This window comes from Ctenocephalides felis, unplaced genomic scaffold (assembly GCF_003426905.1).
Source record: "Ctenocephalides felis isolate EL2017-DRISC unplaced genomic scaffold, ASM342690v1 CF-g0.4_SCAFFOLD_03573, whole genome shotgun sequence".
Classification (NCBI taxonomy): Eukaryota; Metazoa; Arthropoda; class Insecta; order Siphonaptera; family Pulicidae; genus Ctenocephalides; species Ctenocephalides felis.
Genome location: NW_020539727.1, coordinates 18739732 through 18765373, shown reverse-complemented (window position 1 = coordinate 18765373; position 25642 = coordinate 18739732). Strand labels below are relative to the sequence as shown.

The 25642-nt window shown below is 30.5% G+C and overlaps 2 protein-coding genes across 2 annotated transcripts in view; both read right to left on the bottom strand.

The window, feature by feature from the left end:
• Positions 1-5080, bottom strand: part of LOC113389711 — a 34215-nt gene extending 29135 nt beyond the window's left edge. The window contains exons 1-3 of the mRNA XM_026626725.1: positions 5033-5080; positions 3767-3844; positions 679-890 (exon numbers count right to left, since the gene is read on the bottom strand). Coding sequence (XP_026482510.1) covers positions 679-890; positions 3767-3820 — 266 coding nt within the window. The 5' untranslated portion in view covers positions 3821-3844; positions 5033-5080. The remainder of the gene's footprint in view (positions 1-678; positions 891-3766; positions 3845-5032) is intronic.
• Positions 5081-12707: 7627 nt separating this feature from the next.
• LOC113389710 (interferon regulatory factor 2-binding protein-like B) overlaps positions 12708-25642 on the bottom strand; it is a 32063-nt gene continuing 19128 nt past the window's right edge. Inside the window, exons 3-6 of the mRNA XM_026626724.1 lie at positions 15993-16205; positions 13849-14139; positions 13248-13633; positions 12708-13150 (exon numbers count right to left, since the gene is read on the bottom strand). Coding sequence (XP_026482509.1) covers positions 13025-13150; positions 13248-13633; positions 13849-14139; positions 15993-16205 — 1016 coding nt within the window. The 3' untranslated portion in view covers positions 12708-13024. The remainder of the gene's footprint in view (positions 13151-13247; positions 13634-13848; positions 14140-15992; positions 16206-25642) is intronic.

The following is a 25642-nucleotide window of genomic DNA, read 5'->3' as shown; positions in this document are numbered from 1 at the left end:
AGCGCGTAAGCGCGGCGTCGCTGTCTAACGGGTAAACATTGATACGGAACCCATAGGAAAATAAACAAAATTTATACTTATTGTTAAAATCTCTATAAAATATCTGAAAATTTGATGTGCATATGTCTAATGATCATTTTTGACCGCCAAATGGCATTTTTTCTACTTTTTTCGTTAGATCTCCGAAACCGCTAGACCTGCCTTTATGAAAATTTGATCAATTCTTTACCTTGTCAATACAAGTAAAATGTTTTTTGAATTATTAAAATCGGACGCTCCGTTCTCCTAAAAACTGAGTTACCGTTTTCGGCACTTTTTGTCCCGTATCTCCGGAACGGCTAGACCTGCCTTCGCCAAAAACTAATCAGCACGTCTCCTTATCAATACGAATCGAATGCTTTTTGAATTATTCAAATCGGTTGATCCGTGTTTCCGCAATCGTCGACGAAAATTTTACATACTAATCCGCACATACATACACACACGCGCACACACACACACACACACACACACACACACATACATCCATTTTTTCTAAGGTATGCCAAAATGTTCAGAAACCTCTGAAACGTAAAGATATATAAAAATTTTCATTTTCGATTTTTTTGCGATTACTACGGGAAGTTAATAAGTATGTATATATATATATATATATATAAATTTTATATATTTCACTACCTACGCTTGGTCCTGCGCCTGCAATAAATTTCCCTCAGTGGCGGCGAAACGATGGCCAGTGGCGGCATGCTGACCGGAGCCTGAAGGTCGATGAGAACGGGCTCCACGGCCGCCAAAAGGGCGTCTGCCCCTCCGTGCCGGGAACCGACTACCGGCTGAGGCTCCAAATACGAGGCATCGCGCCGAGAGAATGGAGAGGTGCGGGTCATCTCCTGGGAAAAAAATATATATCTACATATATATAAAAATAAGTCGGGTTTTCCTTCCTGACGAAATAACTTCAGAACGCACGACATTTTTGCATTCGTTGGAAAGATCTCGGGCTCCGCAATAGCTAAGAAAATTAGTGGTGCATAGCATCGTGCCTTAATGCAAATTGCTGAAACTTCATGCACCTTAATTAAAAATTCGAGTAATGACATTCGTGAGAATTATCAGAATTATGCTTGGTTAAGTCAACGGGCAATTCTTGCCACAAACAATAATGATGTACACGCACTGAATTTCACCATTCAATCAAAAATTGCTGGCGATTTGGTGACATACCAATGATTCCGACTGGTCTTCCGTTTGACTTCAAACGATTGCAATTTCCAGTTCGCAATAACAAGTCTCAAGGCCAATCGCTTAATGTTTGCGGGATAAATTTCAAATAGATTATTTAGAAAATCATTGTTTTTCACATGAGCAGTTATACGTTGCCTGTTCACGAGTTGGAAAACCATCCGCTTTGTTTGTGTTAACGTCAGACCAAAAGACAAACAATGTGGTTTACCAAAGAGCACTTCAATGAAACGGATAATTTGCGGATTCACTTTCATTTACTTAGAGAAGTTCAACTAAAAAACACTTCATTTTTGTAATCGAAATAAATTCATTGCTGTTGTGTGATAAAATCAAATTTTTCCTTTTCAAATATAAAACAAACAAAAAATTTCTTCATCTTTCTCACGAAACCATCTGGTGGCGAGACGGAGTTCGTCGGGTTTGCTAGTATATATATAGTAATGTAAGGATTTTGTCAACAACAATATTTGAAAGTACAGAACAAAAGATGTAAAACCAAGTCATCACCTAGCTTCTTACCACTTTGCTATCGGAAAATAAATGTTAAAGTTTGAATATCCATAACAAAAGTATTTTCTTTTCTTGTTAGTTTTTTTGGTCGTGAGCACTGTTGTTTAGTTTACGAAACCTCAATATAATTTTCAAGCATACGTTATTTAATTGTTTAATAAGATGCATCGTTATTTTTAAGTTAGATTCTACAGTTTTTTTTATATAAACTCAAAAAAAGTTTACATCTGGGTGGGATAAAAAAACCAACTGAACCGTTATCCTGGCAAAGGTTTAGACAATAAAAAATAGTAAATAAAAAAGTAGAGTTAAGTTAAGTGAATAATTATTTCAACTCCGCTGACGAAATACCAGATCAAGGTTGTATACAGTGTTATCTCTGTAAAAAATGAACCCATAAAATTTATATTGAAAAAAAAACACTTTTTTATAATTAAATATTAGCTGGGAGTTTTACTGAACATAGTCAGAAAGTTGTTTGTTTGATATGTTGTTATTTGTTGTAATTGGTTTGGTTTTCATAGTATAAATTCTCAAAGTCAAATTGGACCTTTGATAAAAAAAAATATAATTCAATATACAGATAAATTACCTAGCTTTTCAGTTATTTCCAAAAATAATACAGAAATTTACTCAGTCTTAGCACTTTTTGGAAAAAGTATGTTTTTAAAATATTGAAAAAATACATAAAATTTTTGACAGCCGCTTCTGACACTTCAAAATAAATTTTAATTTAAATAAAATATTTAAGTTTTGCACAGATATTAAAAACAAATCTATATAGAATTAAAATCGTTATCCATTTTAAAAAGTATCAAAAAAGGGAAAGGGACTGTGACGTCACTTGGTGATCGAGGGTTGCCGACAATCGTCGAACAAATTCGAGATTAAAGTATCTTGTACTATATATAGTACTGCGTGTAATTTGGGTCAAGATATTTTTTGTATGGACAAAATTGATGTGGGGTATCAAATGAAAGGTCTCGGCGAGCACTTTTAGAATATCATATTTAAAAACTCAAGAAAATAATAGGGTTTCGTACAAAACAGTTTTTTTAGTATTTATGTTTTTGTAGTAGGGGTAGTACTCTAGAAAATATTATTTGCGATTGACTTTTATACAAACTAGTCAAATATATCATACATTTTACTCGAACCGTTTAAAATTAACTAAATAAGTGCTTAAATGCACTGGAGATTGAAGTTACTTGTACTATATATAGTACTGCGTGTAATTTGGGTCAAGAAATTATTTGTATGGCCAAAATCGATGTGGGGTATCAAATGAAAGGTCTCGACGAGCAGGAGAGTTCCACGATTGTCGGCAACGCTCGTGACGTCACAGTCTTCTTCTATCATTTAATACTTATTTTGCGCTCGATTAGCAGTCCATGTAGTATCAAAATAAAATGTTTTTTAACCAAAATTTTTTTCCCTTTCAACTCACTTCGTCAGTACTCCGAGAACTCCTTTTTCCTCCAAAAACTCCGTCCCTGTCTTTTCTTCTCCTTAGGAAATGCATCAAACCATTTCAATGGATCACGATCATTATTATTGAACATTTTTAGAACTTTTGCGAATTTTTAATAAAAATTTTAGCAAATTCGCCCACTTTTTTGTAATTTATCCAAACGGCTTGGGTGCACCCATGGAGGTCTGTTTTTTTTTACAATTTTCCTGACATAAATGACCCGAATTTTGGTGACAGTTCGAAAAGCGGTATTTTTTGGAGGAAAAAAAATGAACCGCGTGGAAATTTTGATGAATTTTTGATTTTTACTAAATTTTATTATAATGATGAAATTTGTTAAAAGGGCAGCGGTAAAGATAGTAATTTAGTATACAAAGTCGATTTTGAAGTATACCGAGTTGCTGTAGAGTATTATGTTGTTAGAAAAAATTGTAGATTATTTAATTTTAAACAAATTTTCCAAATACATCATTTATATTAATCAAATAGTTTAAGAGTTATGAAAAATATAATACAGACATGCATACAAATTATTCTTACCTTTAAATATTTATCAAAAGCTGTCTCTTCAGTTTGTAAAGCGAGCAAAGTCATTTTGAATTTGGTTTAACAAAAAATCTGAAAAATGGAATAAAAAATATTATATAATAAACATGCAAACAATTTTATTTATCTGAATTAATTATTATGTAATATGCAGATTTTATTTATATCATTTTATAAGAAATTTTGGCTACTTTATATTTGCTTAATTGTAAGGTAAAGGTAAAGGACCAGGTACAGGTAGAGGTACTCTCAAATTTTATATAAAAGCAAGTTTTTTGAGTTAAATAGGGTGAAACTAGATAAAATTTACAACATTTCCTAGGGAACACTTTTATGCACTCTGATATAAAAGTTTTAAATAAAACGACTTTGAATTCGATATTTCATTCTTTAGTAGCAATAAATAGAAAATTCGGGACATCTTTTGGTTTATGTCAAATAACTCAAAAATTTCATATGGAACCACCCCTTTTAGACAGGGTAAAACTAGATAAAATTCACAACATTTTCATTAAAACACTTTTATGCACTCCGATATAAAAATTTTGAATAAAACGACCTTGGATTCGATATTTCATTCTTTAGTAGCAATAAATAGTAAATTCGGGACATTTTTTTGGTTTTTGTCAAATAACTCAAAAATTTCATATGGATCCACCCCTTTTCAGTTAGATAGGGTGAAACTAGATAAAATTTACAACATTTCCTAAGAAACACTTTTATATACTCCGATATAAAAGTTTTGAATAAAACGACTTTGAATCCGACAGTTCATTATTTAGCAATAAATTATAACGCACAATTGAAATTTGAATTTGGCGCGTTTTGATTAAAGCTTATAAACAAATTATAAGTATAAAATATAAATATATGGACTTAAACATATATATATATATATATATAATATTGTTTATACTTTAATAATAATAATCCTAAACAAATTTTTAACAACATATCATTGTTTTTAACAATTTGCAATTTGAAATTTAAAATTCCCGCCTTGCACTAAACTGACGTTACCTTCACGGTGTCTGACAGCTTATAAAGATGGCTGCCATTACTTTCAACCCTTCAAGAAAAAATATATCAAATACAATTTTTAAAAAAAAGTTTAAGAAAAAGCACATCGTGTAAAGGATAATAGTGAATATAAAGTAATTAACAATAAATACAAAGTGTTCTAACAAGGATTAAGGACAAATAAAATGCAAAAACCACCGGTAAGTTTTGTAATATAAATTTAGGTTAATTGTAACCTACCTCAAGAAAATCCTTTGAAACCCACACAATTTTACACTGCTATTATTAACACATGTTGCTAAGTATTTGGTACATATTGCAAGAACTAAATAATGCTTAATTAAGTTTAAACATATTATATATTATTAAATAATAAATTAAAATAATTCCCTTGCAACATACATGTCAACCGCCATTTCGTTACTATGGAAATGACAAACCAAGCAATACGAACAGAATTTCTGTAAAATATTTTAATAAATTATAATTTGAAATGTCTTAATTTTTTGTTGTCTCACTTTGATGTCTTAATAATATGAAATTTATCGACGAGCTTTAAATTTTGCATTAAAATAATTACGTGTTTTATTAAACATTAAACGACTTTTATATTTTTTTACGTGTACTACTTTGCTCCCGCCGTTTTTACTATACGAGTTCTTTACAAAAATGGCGGGAGCATTGTTGTACACCTGTCACGATTTCAATTGCAGTTTTAAAGTATACCGAGTTGCTGTAAGTCATTATAATGTTAGACAATATTGTAGATTATTGAATTTTACACAAATTTGCCAAATATTTCATTTGTATTAAACAAATGGTTTTAAAGTTACAAGAGATATAATAAATAAATACACATATGAGTTTTGAATATATGCACTTGTGTTTTCAATTACAATTTTAAAGTATACTGAGATGCTATAGGACAGTATGATGTTAGACAATATCATAGATTATTTAATTTTACACAAATTTGCCGAATATTTCATTTAAATTAATCGAATGGTTTTAAAGTTACAGGACATATAATATATAAGTGCACAGAAAGTTGAAACACCATGGATCTGATGTTGGAGCATACTATTATAAGTTGAATTATAATTTTAGAGTATACCGAGTTGCTGTAGGTCATTATAATGTTAGACAATATTGTAGATTATTGAATTTTACACAAATTTGGCAAATATTTCATTTGTATTAAACAAATGGTTTTGAAGTTACAAGAGATATAATAAATTAATGCACAGATAAAGTTTCAGAGCACCCAATTAAATTCTGCATTTTCAGTTACAATTTTAAAGTATACCAAGTTGCTGTAGGTCATTATAATGTTAGACAATATTATAGATTATTTAATTTTACACAAATTTGTCGAATATTTTGTTTATATTAAACAAATGGTTTTAAAGTTACAGGGCATATAATATATAGATGCACAGAATGTTGAAACACCATGGATCTAATGTTTGGAGCATGCAATTATAAGTTGAATTAAGATTTTTAAGTAAACCAAGTTGATGTAGGTCAGTATAATGTTAGACAATATTGTAGATTATTTAATTTTACACAAATTTGTTGAATATTTCATTTATATTGTACGAATGGTTTTAAAGTTACAAGAGATATAATAAATAACTGCACAGATAAGAGAGCACCCAGTTAAAATCTATAATAACAACTAATACTAAAAGTGACGCATTTTGGATAACAAATTTAATTAAAAATGATTTTCTGACAAAAGTACCCCTTTAAAGAAGCATGCATGTAAATGCAAGGTCAAAGAGCTCCTCAGGACGGAAGGTTTGTGCTAGAAATCTCAAATTTGGATATGGCATACTTAAATAGATCCACTATAATGACAAATACTAAAGTTGATAAATTTTCTATTGGAACAACAGATATAAATATTTTATTTATCAATGTACTCATCACTCTGGAAGAAAGTATGCACGTGAGCAAAGATACTTTTCAGAAGGATCTTCAGGATGAACCATTTGCTTGATAGAGCTTAAAATTAGATACGATATACATGTATAAATCTACTATAACGATCAATACCAAAATTGATAATTTTTTTAATCAGAACAACAAATATGAACAATAATCTAATTGAAGTACACATCACTCTGGAAGAAAGTATGGATCCACTATAACAACAAATAAAAGAGCACCCAGTTAAATTCTGCATATCCAATTACAATTTTAAAGTACACCGAGTTGCTGTAGGTCATTATGATGTTAGACAATACCATAGATTATTTAATTTTACACAAATCTGTTGAATATTTCATTTATATAAAATAATTAGATTAAAAGTTACAAGAGATTTAATAATGCACAAATGCTTGAGTTGTCCATTCAGTTGCCTAGAGTTAATATTTATTTTCTGCATTCTAGTACAGTTTTTAGGTATACAGAGTTGCTGTAGATCATTATGATGTTAATAAAGATCATAGATAATTTAATTTTACACATTCTTGCCAAATATTTCATTTATTTCAAGTACTTAGTTTAAAAGTTACAAGAGATTTATTAAATAAATATACATGAACATGAGTTTTGAATAGATGCACTTGTATTTTTAATTGCAGTTTTAAAGTATTAAACAATATTGTAGATTATTTAATTTTGTACAAATTTGCAGAATATTCTATTCATATTAAACCCAAGGTTTGCAGTTATGAAATATATTATAAATGAATGTATACTTCACAAAATTTGAGCTATATTATTTTCAATTATGATTTTAAAGTACACTGAGTTACTGTAGACCATTATTGTGTTAGACAATATTCTAGATCATCTAATTTTATACAAATTTGTCGAAGACATAATTTATATTAAACTAAATATTTGAAAGTTATCAGCAGTTAGAAAACTTCCTTCATCATTTATATCCTGATTAATTTTTGCATTTATTCATTATATCTCTTGTAACTTTTAAACCATTTGTTTAAAATAAATAAAATATTAGACAAATTTGAACAATAAATAATTTGTTTGTTAAAAAATAATACAATAAATTATCTATAATATTTTCTAACACTATGATGCCCTACAGCAACCTGGTATACTTTAAAATTGTAATTTAAAATACAAATGCATTTGAAAAGAAAAATCATATTTTATTTTATTCTACAAATAAATTTTGTGATAAAAATACGTCCTCACTTTTATGCTTAAAATTGAAAGAATTCATTTTTTTTTAATTAAATATTATAAATATATTTTCTAAAATAAGTACTTCCACACTCTTTTGTTTAAAATTGAAAGAATTATTTTTTAAAAAAAATATTACAAATAAAATAAATAAAAAAACAAATACATTTTGTAAAAAAAATTAACCTCTTCTGGTTAAAATAGAAAAAAAAAAAATTTAAGAAAATATTATAATTACTTTAAAATTGTAATTGAAAATACAAGTGCATTTGTCCAAAACTCATATGTGCATTTATTCATTATCTCTTGTAACTTTTAAACCGTTTGTTTAATATGAATAAAATATTAGACAAATATGTTCAAAATTAAATTATCTATAATGTTTTCTAACACTATGATGCCCTACAGCAACTTGCTATACTTTAAAATTGTAAAGAAAATACAAGTGCATTTATTCAAAACTCATATGTGCATTTTATTTGTTATATCTCTTGTAACTTTTAAACTATTTGTTTAATATGAATAAAATATTAGACAAATTTGTTCAAAATTAAATTATTAATAATGTTTTCTAACACTATGATGCCCTACAGCAACTTGGTATACTTTAAAATTGTAATTAAAAATTTGTCCAAAACTCATATATGCATTTATTCATATTTCTTGTAACTTTTAAACTATTTGTTTAATATGAATAAAACATTAGACAAATTTGTACAAAATTAAATTATCTATAATGTCTTGTAACACTATGATGCCCTACAACAACTCGGTATACTTTAAAATTGCAATTGAAATGAAACAAATAATCTGAGTATAAGGTATAGTAGTTTCCATACAAACGACGCCTTCTTCAAGATTTTTTTCATAGTGTAATTAGTGACATCTTGGTTTGGAATTCAGTATAGCACTTTTGTTTAAAAGTGCATATTTTTATTTTTTTGCTTATAACTTTTAAACCAGTCGATTAATATGAATGATGTAATTAAATAATCTATAAAATTGTCTAATTTCATAAATCTGTATACTTAGAAATTTGTTCAAAAATAATGCTTTATCATTATCAATTAAAAGTCTTTGTATATTTTTATATTGATTTATTTGTCAAACATTCGTTTCGTCACATTACTACTACTTGTTTTTAAATCTATACACAGTAAAGCATATTGTATGTGATACCTTATTCTTATTACAATATACATATCGTAACTTATATATTTATTCAAACTATTTATTATAATCGATTGTAATTGATTATAAAAAAATGTACTGTAGTTTGAATACGTTCAACAATACTTCTTTCTTGGTCCTCGTAATAAATAATATATACTTAATAATTGAATTATTATATATGTATATATATATATATATATGTATATGTATATGTATATATATACATATATATATATATATATATATATATATATATATATATATATAATATTGATGCATTTACAAACAATAAATTAAATGAGATCAAATTTAAAGCACCAAAAAATGTACTTCTACAAATATTATTAACAATTCCAGTGCCATATAATTTATTTGTTCCAAATTATTTATTCCGATTGCATATGAAACAAAAATTAAAGTACAACATACAAAATACTTCAAAATTATATATATAAACCAATTTAAATCTAAAAAAAAATTATGGTTTTACTACCATTATTCTCATTTACCAATTTAATACTGAGACACTGAAAAAATATTTTACAGATTGGTTTATATAACAATTAAAAATATGGCTTGTTCTCTTATAATAATAATAATAATCTATCTTATATATGCTACATTTTATAAGTATCGTCGAGAGAACTATAACATAAAAAAACGTGTATAATAAATGAAACAATATATATATTTATTTATATATTAAATAATATGCATATATTTTTAGATCATGAATCTTAGCGCAATTATATTTACAAATATATACAACAAAATAGGATAGAAATTGTGTTTGTGAATTTTTGGGGATTGTTTAGGCAAAATGTTTTGTAATGGTTAGTAAAAGATTTTTATTCGAGGTTATTTGATTAAGACTTGCATTATTTAAGGAAGGATTCCACTTTTTATCCCACTTCTGATTATTAGACAGAGAGCTGGTAGCAAATCCGTTCATAATTATTAATACTTTTAATTTTGACAATAAGTGTGTTTTTTAAAGTATTTTAAATGTTTTCTTAAAAGCTGTTACTATAATTTTATTTATTAACTTCCCGTAGGGTAGTTATAGTAATGGGCCGAAAATCGAAAATGAAAATTTTTGCATTTCTCGACGTTTTGAAGGTTTCTGAACGTTTTGGCACACCTCAGAAAAAATTGATGTGTGTGTTCGCGTTTTTTCGTCCACGTTTTAGGGCGCACGGATCAACCGATTTGAATGGTTCAAAAAACATTCGATTCCTATTGATAGGGAGATGTGCTGATTAGTTTTTGGCAAAGGCAGACACAGCCGTTACGGAGATACGGAGCAAAGAGTGCAGGAAATACAAATCGAGTTTTTGAGAGAACGTAGTATCGGATTTGAATGATCTAAAAAGTATTCAATTTGTAATGACTGGGAGAAGAGGTGATTAGTTTTTGGCAAAGGCAGGTCCAGCGGTTTCGGAGATACAGAGCTAAATATGCAAAAAATGGCAGTTTTTAAGAGAACTAAGCGTCCGATTTGAATGATTCAAAGAACTTTCTGCTTGTTTCAACAAAATAATTGCTTTTGGAAAAAAAATTTGTTTCTATTTTTTTTTTTTGTATATCGAAAATAATTCAGATTTCAATTTTAATTCTGGCTAAAATTTGAAAGCTCACTTATATTTTTTGAATAAATATTTTTTTAATATTCTTATAAATATTAGACAATGTTACAATATTTATAATAATCTATTTGAAAACATTCAATATTCCTCGAACATTTCGTTACGGTACGGGAAGTTCCAGCAATTTGCCTTAAGGCACGATGCCATACACCACTAGTTTAATTATTATAAAACTAAATGAATTCATATTTTCGTCACTTAGCACTCAAAATGGAAAAAAATCATTTCGACGTACTGTCTAGAAATATTTTCTGATAAAAATATATTCTAAGTTAAGAAAATGCAATTTTCTTTAAATAAATTAATAAAAAGTTCCAATCGGTATGAAAAAGATATTTTTTTTTAAAAAATACGTCCTCACTCTTCTACTTAAAATTGAAAGAATTCTTTTTAAAAAAATATTCTTATGCCTAAAATTAAATGATTTCCTTTCTTAAAAAAATATAAACTTTTTATAATAAGTATGTCCTCACTCTTTTGGTTGAAATTAAAAGAAAATATTTAAAAAAATTCTAATAAATAAATTTTGTAAAGAAATACGCTCTCACTCTTGTGCTTAAAATTGAAAGAAATCGTCTTTTAAAAAATATTATAAATAAATTTTGTAAAATAAGTACGTCCTCACTCTTCTAATTAAATTAAAAAAAAAATCCTTTTTCAAACAATATATAAATAAATTTTGTCAAAAAATGAACCCTCTTCTGTTTAAAATTGAAATTCATTTTTTAAAAAAGTATTACGAACAAATTTTGTAAAAAAATAAGCCCCTTCTGTTTAAAATTGAAAAAAAAATCATTATTTTAAAAAATATCAAATAAATTTTGTAAAAATGAACATCCTCACTCATCTGCTAAAAATTAAAACAAATCATTTTTTAAAAAAATATTACAAATAATATTTTTAAAATAAATACATCTTCATTTCACTCTTTTGCTTAAAATTCAAAGAATAATTTCGCGAAATGGTATTTTTAAAGTAATACAAAAAATAAAAACAAATATGAAACATATTCTGTGATATAAAAAATACATTTGTTACCAAAAAGCTCTCTGTCTAACGAATCAGAAGTGGGATGAATCGCGTAATAGCATTTCCAAAATAATTCAAAGAATAAAAACATATTCTGAATCTAAAAAATATATTGGTTATCATAAGTTTTAATATTTTACGCCCGATTTGGCTCTCAGCTCTCTGTTTAACGCACCAGAAGTGAGATGAGTCCCTACAGACTCTCAAAACTGATTCAAATCAGGATTGAAAACTAATAAAAATCTTTACTATTACAAATCATTTTGCACAAACAATCCATTATCGAAATAATATTTTTTAAAATCCTTCAAAATTTGCATACTCCATTTCACTAATATTATTTATATTAATTTCTATTGCAGGTTCTAATGACATTTAATATTTGCGATGATCTACATCTTGATTTTTTGCAATACTACGACAGCAGCAGCATTTATGACATCAAAAGGATTTAATTGAAATAAAAATTGGGAAAACACTTTTGCAGGTAAGGGTTTCTTTTTGATTATTGTATTTCTTTGGTTTTTATATTTACTTTTATGAATTAAGACATGTCCGAGTATGGAAAGATAGGAGGACAGAAATTCCATTATCTTTTACAATACCCAAACATCCCTTAATGCTTAATTTTTATTATCCACCTAAAGATTTCATCAAAATCGAACCGAAAATTTTAAAATCTGAATCACAACACTTATATCCTACCCTCTACTAACACTTAAAACATTCAAGAGAAGAATTGTTGGAACACATGGTCATCAATAGACCTTGGTCGATCCAAAAAGTTATTCATCAATCACAGCCCTTATTATATTTCATATATTATTACCTTTCCAAATAATTTGCAAAGACTAGAAAATACTAAAAACACAAAGAAATATAATAATACTTTATTCACGCCCCCCGCGGATAAAACTTAGTCTAAACTAAAAAAAAAAATTAAATATGACTGTATGTACAAATCGCAGTTTTAAGTAGACTCATTGTATGTGAGCTTGTTTTGTCGGTTATAACCTTGACCATGAGTCGTTTTTTATTATTAAACAAGAGCCTCTTGCCCTGTTGTTTTGTTTATCTTGTCACGTCCTACGACGTGCTTTTTGTGATACTTTTTTGTGCCACGACGGCTTTCGAGTTCGCCGACGTTTCGGCACATCATCATCAGTTATTGATAAAAGGAGGATATCGAGCAGGAACTCTGCAGTTCCCGAATATCCTGACAGGTTTATGTTTCGCGCTCCTTTTTTATTTTGACTTCGTCCCCGAGGATGGTTGCGATTTCGCCCTGCATGAAGGCCCACGGCACAGTGCTGTTGGCAAGGGGGCACTTTTCTCCACTTGGACAATAGACCTGGGAAAAGGGATAATTAATATACAAGAACTATTTCTCGCGGTTGATTTTCTTGAAAAATTGATTCTAAAGATTGCGTGTCATTTCTCCTCCTTACCTCTGATCCCGAGCCCTGTCTCTTAATACTATCCCTGGAGCAAGGGAAGCAGAATTTGTGATGTCCGATCGAAGGGCACTGCACAAAATGCGTGTCCTCCAATCGCTCTTGGCAAATCGTGCACTTCAATGTCGGATTTCCCGAGCCGGGCGGCGGGGGTGCTCCGGCGCCCTGCGGAGGAACGCCCGTACCAGGTTGGGCGCCCAAAGGGGTGCCGCCGCCGCGCTGCTCCATGGATCCGGCGGAGGAGTCCTGGGGTTGTTGCTGTTGTTGACTTCCTGGAGGTGCTGCATTGGCGGTGCCCGTGGAGGCCACTCCTTCGCTGGAGGTCACTGTTGTGGAGGACACGTGGCGGGAGCCGGAGGAGCGGCGACCACTCGAAGAACCTAGATAAAGGATACAAGATTAGTAAAGAATTAAGATCTGTACAAATTAGATCTGATCGTTTATATATATAAAAAATAATAATAGGCCCAAAAATTGAACCTTGTGGCATTCCAAGTTTAATATTTAGCTCGTCTAAAATAGTTACTGAACCATCAGATAGAGTCCTGTTTAATAAATTTGACGAAGCAAATGATTCGTCTATCTTTTCCCCTACCTGAAGAGTTGGGTGAATGTTGCGATCCCCTACTGGCGGATCTCACGGGCGGCGGAACGCCCTGAGGAGGCCCCGGAGGACTAGGTCCGCCACTGCTTGTAGAACTTCTGGGACTTCCTGGAGGCAAAGCGTCAGCCACAGACATCAAAGCCGCCATTGGGCTTTGTTGAGGCTGCTGGGACAGCATCTGTTGCTGCTGTTGAGGATTTTGGACTCCTGATTGATCAACACCAACTGCAACTGCGCTCGCAGAAACTGATACTGGTACTAGAGGTATTGCTGATGGATATCCTGGAAGAGGTAAAAGATTGTTAGATGGGTTGATGGAAAGTTAATAGGATATTCGGCAAATTTGTGCAAAATTTCATGATCTGCAGTATTGTCCAACATTAGAAAGCCCTAGGTATTACAAATAGGTAACTGCTCTTGTACAAATATAGGAGAGTATGGCTGATGGTTAAATTGGAAGGGACAGAGGATTGTTAGATAGGGTGTAACTTTTGAACGGTTGATGGAAAGTTGATATGATATTTGGCAAATGTGTGCTAAATTAAATGATCTACAGTATTGTCTAACATTAAAAAGTCCTAGGTATTACAAATAGGTACTGCTCTTGTACAAGTATAGAAGAAAGTATGGCTGATGATTAAATTGGAAGATATAGAGCATTGTTGAATTGGTTCTAACTTTTGAACGGTTGATGAAAAACTAATAGGATATTTGACAAATTTGTGCAAAATTGAATGATCTATAATATCGTTCAACATCATAATTACCTACAGCAACTCACTATACCATAAAATCGCAATTAAAAATAGGTACTACTCTTGTACTCGAGAGAGATGTGGCTGAGAGAGCATTGTTATGTAGGCTGTAACTTTTGAACGGTTTATGCAAAATTCATAAAATATTTGGCAAATTTGTGCCAAATTAAATAATCTACAATAGTGTCTAATATCATAATGCCCTACAGCAACTCGGTATACTATAAAATCACAATTAAAAATAGGTACTACTCTTGTACTCGAGAGAGATGTGGCTGATGGAGCATTGTTAGATCGGCTGTAACTTTTGAACGGTTGATGGGAAGAATGAATATTCGGCAAATTTGTACAAAATTAAATAATCTACGATTTTGTCTAACATCATAATGACCTACAGCAACTCGGTATATTTTAAAATCATATTTAAAAATAGGTACTACTCTCGTACTCTCGAGAGGCTGATGGATGAGATGTTGGAGCATTGTTAGATCGGTTGTAACTTTTGAACGGTTGATAGAAAGTTAATATGACATTTGACAAATTTGTGCAAAATTGCATGATCTACAGAATTTTCTAATATTATAATGACCTACAGCAACTCAGTATACTTCAAAATCACAATTAAAAATAGGTACTACTCTCGTACTCTCGAGATATTTGGCTCATGGTTCTGGGAGAGATAAAGATTTGTTGAATTGTTTGTAACTTTTGAACGGGTAATGGAAAATTAATAGGATATTTGGCAAATTTGTGTAAAATTACATAATCTATAACATTGTCTAGTATCATAATGACCTACAGCAACTTTATATATTTTAAAATCACATTTAAAAATAGCTACTACTCTCGTGCTTTCGAGAGATGTGGCTGATGGATAAACTGGAATACAAGATGGAGCATTGTTTTGTAGATCGGTTGTAACTTTTGAACGGTTGACGGAAAATTCATGAAATATTTGGCGAATTTGTGCAAAATTACATGATCTACAGTATTGTCTAACATCATAATGCCCTATAGCACCTCCGTATGTTTAAAATCGCGATTGAAGTAAGAAATTTTATCAGTGCACGCTGGTACTACATTTTTATCTTGCATCGTGTGTAAATCGTAAAATATTCAGTTAATGTAAATGAGGTAAGAAGCAAATTTGTTCCAAATTGAATAAGCAACAACTTTTACTAACAACAAAATACTCTACAGCAACTCGGTATACTTCAAAATTTATATCAAATATCATTACAAAAAATCCGTACTAATTTCATAAGAATCTAAAACTCCAAAACGTTTCAAACAATTCTAATAATAACAATTGAATACTTTAACAATTAATTTTAATTTATTTTAATTTTTTTAATTTTTTCTATTTTTTTTTTCTCAAACCTTTAATCAAGACGTCCGCGGTTCGTATCCCTGCATTAGTGTCAGGGCTAGTGGACTTGACTTTCTCATTCGTCTTATATTGAATATCGTACGGTGTGCAACTTCGCCAATTTTGTTGTTGCTGTTGCTGTTGTTGTTGTTGTTGCTGTTGTTGCTGTTGAGAATTGTTGGTGTTGCTGGTGCCATTGCTGGTCGAGCGGAGGGTCAGCAACTCTATACGCGGGGAAAAATCATATTTAGATAAAAGATATAGACGCGAATTGAAGGAAAATGAGTAAAATTTAAGATAAAATATAAGAAACGACTTCGGAGAAAAATACATATTATAAATATTTTATATATATATATATATATATATATATATAATTATTATGTAACTTTCCTCCACGATCCGACTATATAATATTTATTCAGGAATAACAAATCTGTCCTTGTTTCGCGAATAAATAAATTAAACATTGTCGATTTGTGCTAATTTTTAAAATATACACCTGTCTATCAGAATAGCAAATAATAATGTAATGCAAAGAGCCTTGTATTAAATTTTGGAAAATTTATGGGTCACTAGAGAAGAAATGGATATCTGTATAATTAAATTAGGACAAAAAGTAAATGCACATGTATTCTAAACTAAACTCATAACATAAATATTTTTGCTCATTAGTAATATTTTTTTAATATACCGTAATTAATTATCTTGATTAACGGACGAATTGCATTTTAATTTAAAGTTAAAATTACTAAGCTTTTTATAGTTTAATAATATATTAAAAATAAATGCTTTTTAGTCGTATTGTTTTAGACTTGTTAACTTTATAAACAATTATCAATTGTTAAGATTTTCGACCTACTTTACTTTTTTCTCTAGTTTTTGCAAAAACTATGCCAATGTTAGATTTTGTTTCAGTTAGGTTTACAATTGCCATCCAATTTACGTTTTCATATAATTTGCAACATTTTCAGACGATCTAAAACATTGTGAGGGTATGTTTAACATTTTTACACTATCTAGAACATTTTCAGATAACCATAACATTTCTAAATTATTCAGAACTTTTTTTAGACTATCTAGAATATTTTAAGATGATTTAGACTATTTTCAGTATATTCAGAGCATTTCCAGATTCCAGACCATCTCGAACATTTTCACAGACTATTTTAAGGTGATTTACACTATTTTAAGGTGATCTAGGCTATTTTGAGGCGATTTAGAATATTTTAAGGCAATCTATGCTATTTTCAGACAATTCGAACTAAAAAAACTACACAAAATGTGTACACATTATTAAGATCTCCATAAATATATCTGATAATTTGATGTGCATATGTCTAATAAACATTTTTGACCGCCAAATGACATTTTTTTAAACTTATTTTTATTGAAAGTCCATAACCGCTGGACCTGCCTTCCCAAAAATTTAATCAGTTCTTCATCTTAAAATGTTTTTTTGAATTATTCAAATCGCATGCTCAGTTCTTTAAAAAACTGAGTTACCGTTTTTGGCACTTTTTGCCCCGTATCTTCGGAACGGCTAGACCTGCCTTCGCCAAAAACTAATCAGCACGTCTCCTTATCAATACGTATCGAATGTTTTTTGAATTATTCAAATCGGTTGATCAATGTTCCCGAAATCGTCGACGAAAATTTGTATCCGCACACATACACACACATACATCCATTTTTTCCAAGGTATGCCAAAATGTTCAGAAACCTTTGAAACGTGAAAATATGCAAAAAATTTCATTTTCGATTTTTTGCGATTACTATAACTTGCCCTACGGGAAGTTAATTAATATATTGAAATATTATTGACTTGATTATTTACACAAAAGGCAAGATGCCACTTACAACTAGTAACTAGTACATTTGTCTCTTTCCAATAAATGATTTTCACCGAAATGTACATCTTGAATAAATTTTATAATTTTTAATACCAGTTTAATGGATTATTTCAAGGAACTTTAAGCTTTATCATGGAAAGGTTTGTGTTTATGAATTTGTGTGTGTGCGCGGATACAAATTTTCGTCGGCGATTTCGGGAACACCGATCAACCGATTCGAATAATTCGAAAAAACATTCGATTCGTATTGATAAGGAGACATGCTGATTAGTTTTTGGTATAAGCAGGTCCAACCATTTCGAAGATACTGATCAAAAAGTGCAGAAATTCCCATTAGATCCTAGACATCCGCTCATAGAGTTATGCGTGAGCATGTCGTTAGTAGTTACAATAAATAAAAGACTTACACATTACATAGAATATATTTATGAACAATCAGACGGAATTTACAATAAAATGCAAGTGTTTTCTATAATGGTTGAATTGAGACTGCCCATGAACTGCCCTTGCTCCTCTGTGGCGGAAACAGTGTTGCCAAAGGGGTACCACAGTGTTACGAATCCTTTAGTGTTACCACATGTTGTTTTATAATAAGGGATGAATCCGAGAGATGGCATAACAATTGGTTGGCGCGTCACCGCAATTTGCTTTAGTAGATAAGAAAGTCAAAACTGATTGGGTTCGAATCGTTTTTTTAAATATTGTTTATGTTTGTATAGTTGATACTACATGAACCATAAAATTGTTAACTCACTGCATACATTTCGCGAACGAAAAATTGATGCATTTGATATAAGATATGTTCATTCTAACAATAAGTCCGCTTAATTAGATTTTGTTTATATATATTTCATTCAAACATATACAAACAATGTCATCTAATCTAATAAGTTTTCACATTTTGTCTACTAGGAACAAATCCTTCACTAATTTTAAATCGGCCCATTACTCTTTACTCTGTTTTCCCAGTATTAGCTTTGACCGTCGTCCTACCGTCTGTTTGCCCACGCTTGCGCATTCGCAGACACGGTCTGGCGCTCTCTTCGGGGAAACAAAACAATCGGCGGCCGTTTGTCGCTCGGGCGACGTTGCCTGATTCGAGCAGTCGTTGTCGGGGAATTTAGATACACAGATACAGATACAGGATTTAAAAATTAAATACCACCAAAGGAAATGGATAGGGATCGGAATGATGATGAATCGATTCATGTTCGATGTTTGTTTGATTTTGACCGCGACGGAAATGATTGAAAATAACAGCGGACGAAACCGCATTTTTTATCGATACATTATAGTAGTACTTGGACTTTCAGAAATTTTCAAGAAATTAATAGAGACTGTTGAAATTTGACATATTGTCATAAAGTTAAATAATTCAATTACAGAAGAACATCGATTAACTGGACTAATTGTTGTCGATAGGCATCCGGATAATTGAAAATCCGGATAATCCAATGTATGAAGAATAATGATGTGTATTTATCATAAATACTAAATACATACATAGATATCAACGAAAATCAATGTTTAATAAGAAATTAACAATTCCTTATGTATGTACATATATATTTTTTTACTAAACTGCAGCATAAATCGAGCAAAAATTCGAATTGTATGTATGTACATACATATCGATTATCCGGTAGTCCGGATAATCGCGAATCCGTATAACTGAGTTTCGAATAATCGAGGTTCTACTGTATATTGTTTAACATTAAATGTTTTAGTATTGATTAAAAATAAAAGTGGCTTGATATTTTCAACAGCCCCAAAGAAAAGTTCATCAAGCCAGAAAATCCGACTTGCTCTTGCATTTTGTTTTCTTAGCATTTCCAGTCTCAAACTTTCCACGCTAAATATGAATAAGCGTTTTGCAACTTTTCTTAAGAAAAAATGTCTCTTGAACCTAGTTTCTTAAGGTTTTTAATAATTAATTTAATATTAATAGAAAGGTATATTCGTATATTGTAAGATTTCGGTCAATTTTTGAGAGATCTGATGAAGTTCTGTTCATTTTAACGGCAACTTAAAAATGTCTTGAACTGGTTTTATATAATCTGATACAACAACATCTGGTCATCGTTAAACGGAAGTCCGTTAACTGACACTCCGAAACTTATACACAGGAATTTGAGTTCACTCATATGTATAGTTTAAAGAATTTTTTTCTTTATTTTCGACACTATGGATCAACCGATTTAAATGAGTTCTAAAATTTTCAAAGTTATCAAAAAAAATTATATCCGCACATACATCCATTTTTTCTAAGGTATGCCAAAATATTCAGAAACCTTTGAAACGTAAAGATATATACAAATTTTCGTTTATGATTTTTTTTACTATTACTATAACTTACCCTAAAGGGAAGTTAAAATTTTTTTTCAAGAATTTTTTCACGATGCCATACACCACTATTTATGTTTATTTCTGAATTAATGATCTAATTCGACTTGTAGTGAAGTTAACAGTATGTAATGCATACATAAATAATAAGAAAATGTACATTTAAACTATATACATTCAAATACTTATATTTGATTTTTGTTGACATTTGTATACATTTTTTATAAACATTTTTTTTTAGTTTATTTATATTTGGCGTTTAAATTTTTTCTTGTAAGTTCGGTTTACAATTGTCTTTCCGTAAGTTTTAAATTTGTTAATCATTAATTAACTTCCCGTAGGGTAAGTTATAGTAATCGCAAGAAAATCGAAAATGAAATTTTTTATATATCTTCACGTTTCAGAGGTTTTTGAACATTTTGGCATACCTTAGAAACAATGGATGTATGTGTGTGTGTGTGCGGATACAAATTTTTGTCGACGATTTCGGGAACACGGATGAAGCGATTTGAATAATTCAAAAAACATTCGATTCGTATGAACAAGGAGACGTGCTGATTAGTTTTTGGCAAAGGCAAGTCTAGTCGTTCTGAAGATATGGGGAAAAAAGTGCTAAAAACGGTAACTCAGTTTTTAAGAGAACGGAGCGACCGAATTTAATAATTCAAAAAACATTTTACTTGCATTTACAAGATGAATTGAACTGATCAAATTTTCAAAAAGGCAGATCTAGCGGTTTTGGAGATCGAGTAAAAAAAGTAAAAAAAAGTGCCATCTGGCGGTCAAAAATGATCATTAGACATATGCACATCAAATTATCATATATTTTTTTTAGAGATTTTAACAGTAAGTATAAATTTTGTTTACATTCCTATGGGTTCCGTACCAATGTTTACGCGTTGGACGGCGACGCGGCGCATACGAGCTTCGATATTTCGTCTTTATGTAGTTAAAGCAGTTTCCCTGCTTTGAAAAAAAGTTCAGAATTTCCCCAATATATCAAAATGGAGAAAACATTTTTTTTTTCAAAAAAAAAATAATTTTTTGTCAAATTTATAGTTTCTCAAAAATCTAATATTTTCGAAGTAAAATTTTCTTCAAAAATATTAATCGTTTTAAAAAAAAATATAAATTTTTGGTACGGGAAGTTCCAGCAATTTGCCTTAAGGCACGATGCCTTAATTGCCTTGAGACAGAATTCCACTTACAGCTAGTTTAGAGATGACAATAATAAGTACAAATTTTGTGTACATTTATATGGGTTCTATACCAATGTTTACACATTTCGAGTCTAAAACATCTATGCAGGGTGATTGCTTCAAAACAGTAAATGGGAAGTTTCTGCAATTTCCTTCAAGGCACCACAACTATTTCCTTTCTTTTTCGTCCCCGGCGCTCGGTCTATCCCAACCAACGGAATAAAACCGATAGCACAGATAGAATGTGAAACAGCGCCGCGGCACGTTCTCGGCTACCTAGCGGCAAGTAGCGGACGCCGACTGATATGAGCCAGCGCAACACACACACCAAACGTGCGTCGTGTGACGTCAGAGGCGAATATCCGTTGCCAAGAACGAAGAAGTGAGGCCGACCGAACGACCGACCGACTGAACGTGGAACGACCCAACGAACGGCCGAATCGGTTAGCGAGTTTTAGAGTTAGCGAGTGGTTAGAGATGATCTCGCGCATGGCGCATAGCTGTACGTGTAGCGTGACTTGCGACGCTGGCTGTCGACGACGATGACTACGTAGTCAGAGCAGGAGGAGGAGTGATGCGTGAATGAAATTTTGGATACGAGATGAATCATCGATTAGTGATCCATTAAAGACCATGACAATATTGCTAATTTTTGAAGTAAAACTTCTTTAGGCGCGACATGGGTGTAAATCCGTACAAATGCAACGAAAACGCCAACGTGAAGTTGAAGACTACGACGCTAGTTAGCGCAGCTATCGCAATTATTCGATCTAGTTTGCGAGCAAAACAAAAAATACATCAAATGTCAAACCATATGTCAAAAACAAAACAAAATGTGTCGATTTTCATTTGAGTTTTGTATTTAGCTTGTAGTCTCTAAACATTTATTGAAGTAAAACTTCTTTAGGCCCGACATGGGTTAGCAGTATAATTCGTGAGTTAATAAAAATGTCAGGATCGGAAGAATATTTTATCCCGTCCCCCATAAATAATTGTAGTGCAAATGATCGCAAATAAATAATGAAACTAAAGAAAAATCCGCGCTGCGTAAGGAATGATAGCTTTGGCTATGTATGTTTTGTGTGTGATCGACTTTGGCTTCAAAGTGACTTAGAAATATCAAATGATGCTCAAAAACAAATTCTTAATAATGTTTTTTGATTATTGATTCAAATAATTAGGTTGGATGTCAAACTTGTCGAAAGATATTAAATTCGGGTAAAATTCCCACTTTGTGTAAATTTAACGGGTTTGTATTTCCACCTATACCAAATTATCTACCTAAACTAGATACTGTATCTGAAAGGTTATTTTCACCTATACATAGATCAAGCTATGTGCAGGGCTTAATAAATAAAACAAATATAAAAGTATGGCTTCAATTTGTTAGGCAAGACGGATATTACAGCTATTCAAGGAATGAGATTATATCGTCAGCGAAAAAGTAAAAAAATACAAACAGTAAATGAATGTATGTTAATTTTAATTACATGAAGTTCTTCAAACACAATCGTTACAGGATGAGTTAATTTGCAAAAACAATATTTGAATGAATGAATATTATAGAATTTATTAATCAGCAATTACTTTAAAACAATCATGTCATATTTCAAGTACGACTTTGATTACATTATTGTTTGTAAATATTATACATATTTTTAATGCAATCATAAATATAAAATTTATAATTTATCATTATATAAATGTGTATAATGATTGACGACACTAATAAATGTGTGCATCACGAGTGTTACCATATTACTACTGAACATTATTCAAAATTGTTATATGATGTATTTATTTTTACTCAACTTAAATTTGCTACAATATAATTGTAAATAAGTTTTACTTCAATCGCGTGTGATCCTTACGCGCACTCTTTTTTTGCTTGCTGACCACTACTGAAGAAACATTAAAATTTACTATTCTTCGTTTAATTTTATAGTAAACTCATTATATCATACAGAACAAGTTGTATAGAAGTATCGTCGTTTTGATTTTTTATTGTAATAAACCATACATTGAAACGGTGTGAGTTCTCCTTTGCGATGTTTATTTTCTCAATTACAACACATTGTTCAAATTTGGTATTATTCGATTCAAAATGACTTATAAGGAGAGCCCGCGCGTTGCTCGTCTCGGATTTTGATGAAACTTGGCACAATGGTAGATTTGATGCCCAAACTGACTGTGGTAAAATATTAGAGGCCTATTAAAAGCGCATAGCTTGCAATGCTTTTACTTATGAAACTTACGATTATATAAATGTTAAATGATTCCTGAAACATAATTTTCAAGAATCACAGCAATTTTTAATAACAGCAATAATACGGAAGAAGAGATATAATTTATTTCTATATAAAAACTATGTGCAAATTTACTATTATGAGAATGATAGTTTGTACGTTTGACCAGCCCATGAATCTAATATTAATAAAAAAAATCCTTTTTGACATATGGCTTGAAAACATTTTCATGTTTTTCTTATTTTTACGATAAGTACAACCCCTTGATCAATGGACGCCCCTTTAGCTGTGATTGACGAATATACTAGTCATAGAGAAGCGGCTAAATTTTCTGTATTAACTCGTCATGCGTATAAAACAGTGACATTTAGACAAATTTTATAAAAAATAATTTCTAATTGATACTACTACTTTTTCGCATTTCTTTCCCAAAAATGGCAACAGAGCAAGCAACCTTGTGGTTGGTATTTATTCGAAAATATTTTATCATTACCCGATTGCATGGGCAACGTTGTTGCAATAAACATCACGGATCCTTATCACTTATTTTATGTCCAACTTATCAATTGTAGCTAAAACTCGGTGCATAATTTGTGCTACAATGTTGCTAATAGTCAACTTGCATGCAGAAAAATCGATATCGGCTGTTAGCTGGATACAAACGATAGAAAAATGTTTAGTATGTAGTATGTTAGGTAGTGACAGATTTTAGACTTTAAAAGTCGTAAAATTTAAAAATCATATTCTCATTCGATTCCAAAACCAAAGCATTTCAACTTTATCTAGTTGAATTTTCTTTTATAAGATTCTTTTAAAAAAAATCACAAATTCTATTCGCTGTTTAGTAGTTGTGCAGTATACTTATAAATCTTATAGGATCTCATTTAAAAATCATTTTTTTTATTAATTATCAATTTATCACTTCGGTTATTTCTTTATCTCTCAAGTTAAAAATCACAAATTCTATTCTATAGTAGTGATAGTGGTAGTTTCTTATAAAATTTCGTTAAAAAATCACAAATTACAAGGTAGCAATCTACAAATTCCATTACTAAGTAGCAATAATAGTTAGATAGAAGAATCATATTCTATAATTAGAAGATTCTTGTAAAATTCTAATTAAGAATCACAAATTCTGCTAGCTTGCAGTAGTTGTAGTTATTTATAAAACTCTACTGAAAAATCACAAGTTCTATTATCCAGTTCATAGAAGATTTGTATCTTATAAAATTTCATTTAAAAATCACAAATTCTGTTACCTAATTTTAGTGGCAATAAAATTTGAATGATTATTATAAATTGTCGTTCAAAAACAACATTCTCATTTCCCATTTGAATGACAAATTCTATCTTAGCAGTTTCTTATAAGACTCCACCTAAAATCACAAATTCTATCTCATATCAATGGTTTCTTATAAGATTCCACCTAAAATCACAAATTCTATCTCCTATCAATGGTTTCTTATAAGATTCCATTACAAATTCTCATTACTTTCCATCAACAACGCAGCACAACATTATCTCTTATCACGGCGGCCTTATCCTTATCTCTCGACGATAAAACAATTTTTTCTCTAATGTTTAAATATAAATTATTTTTATCTGGCTTATCATTTGTTCCTACATTGCTCTTATCTAATTCTGTTTGCTTCTAAATAAACACGACGACGACTACGACGAGTACGATATTGATATTGTGTACTTTCAATTTTGTATCTCTTCTAATAAAATATAACATATAAGATAAGATAGACTTATCTGGGAATTCGATAAGGGGAAAATATCAATAACATAATTAAGGACACTTCTATCTAAAGTTCAATTGACGAGTGATAAGGTGATGATAAGTGATAGCGGTGGTGTAAATATTTTATTTGACATTTTGATTTAACCAGATTTGAAGGAAAATCTGGAAAATAACTTTGCCTCGACGTTGCAAGTCATTCTGAATTTTTTGGAACAAACATAGTGTATTATTGACCTCTCGTCAATGTTTTTTTCTAAAAAGGCTGCACCGTTT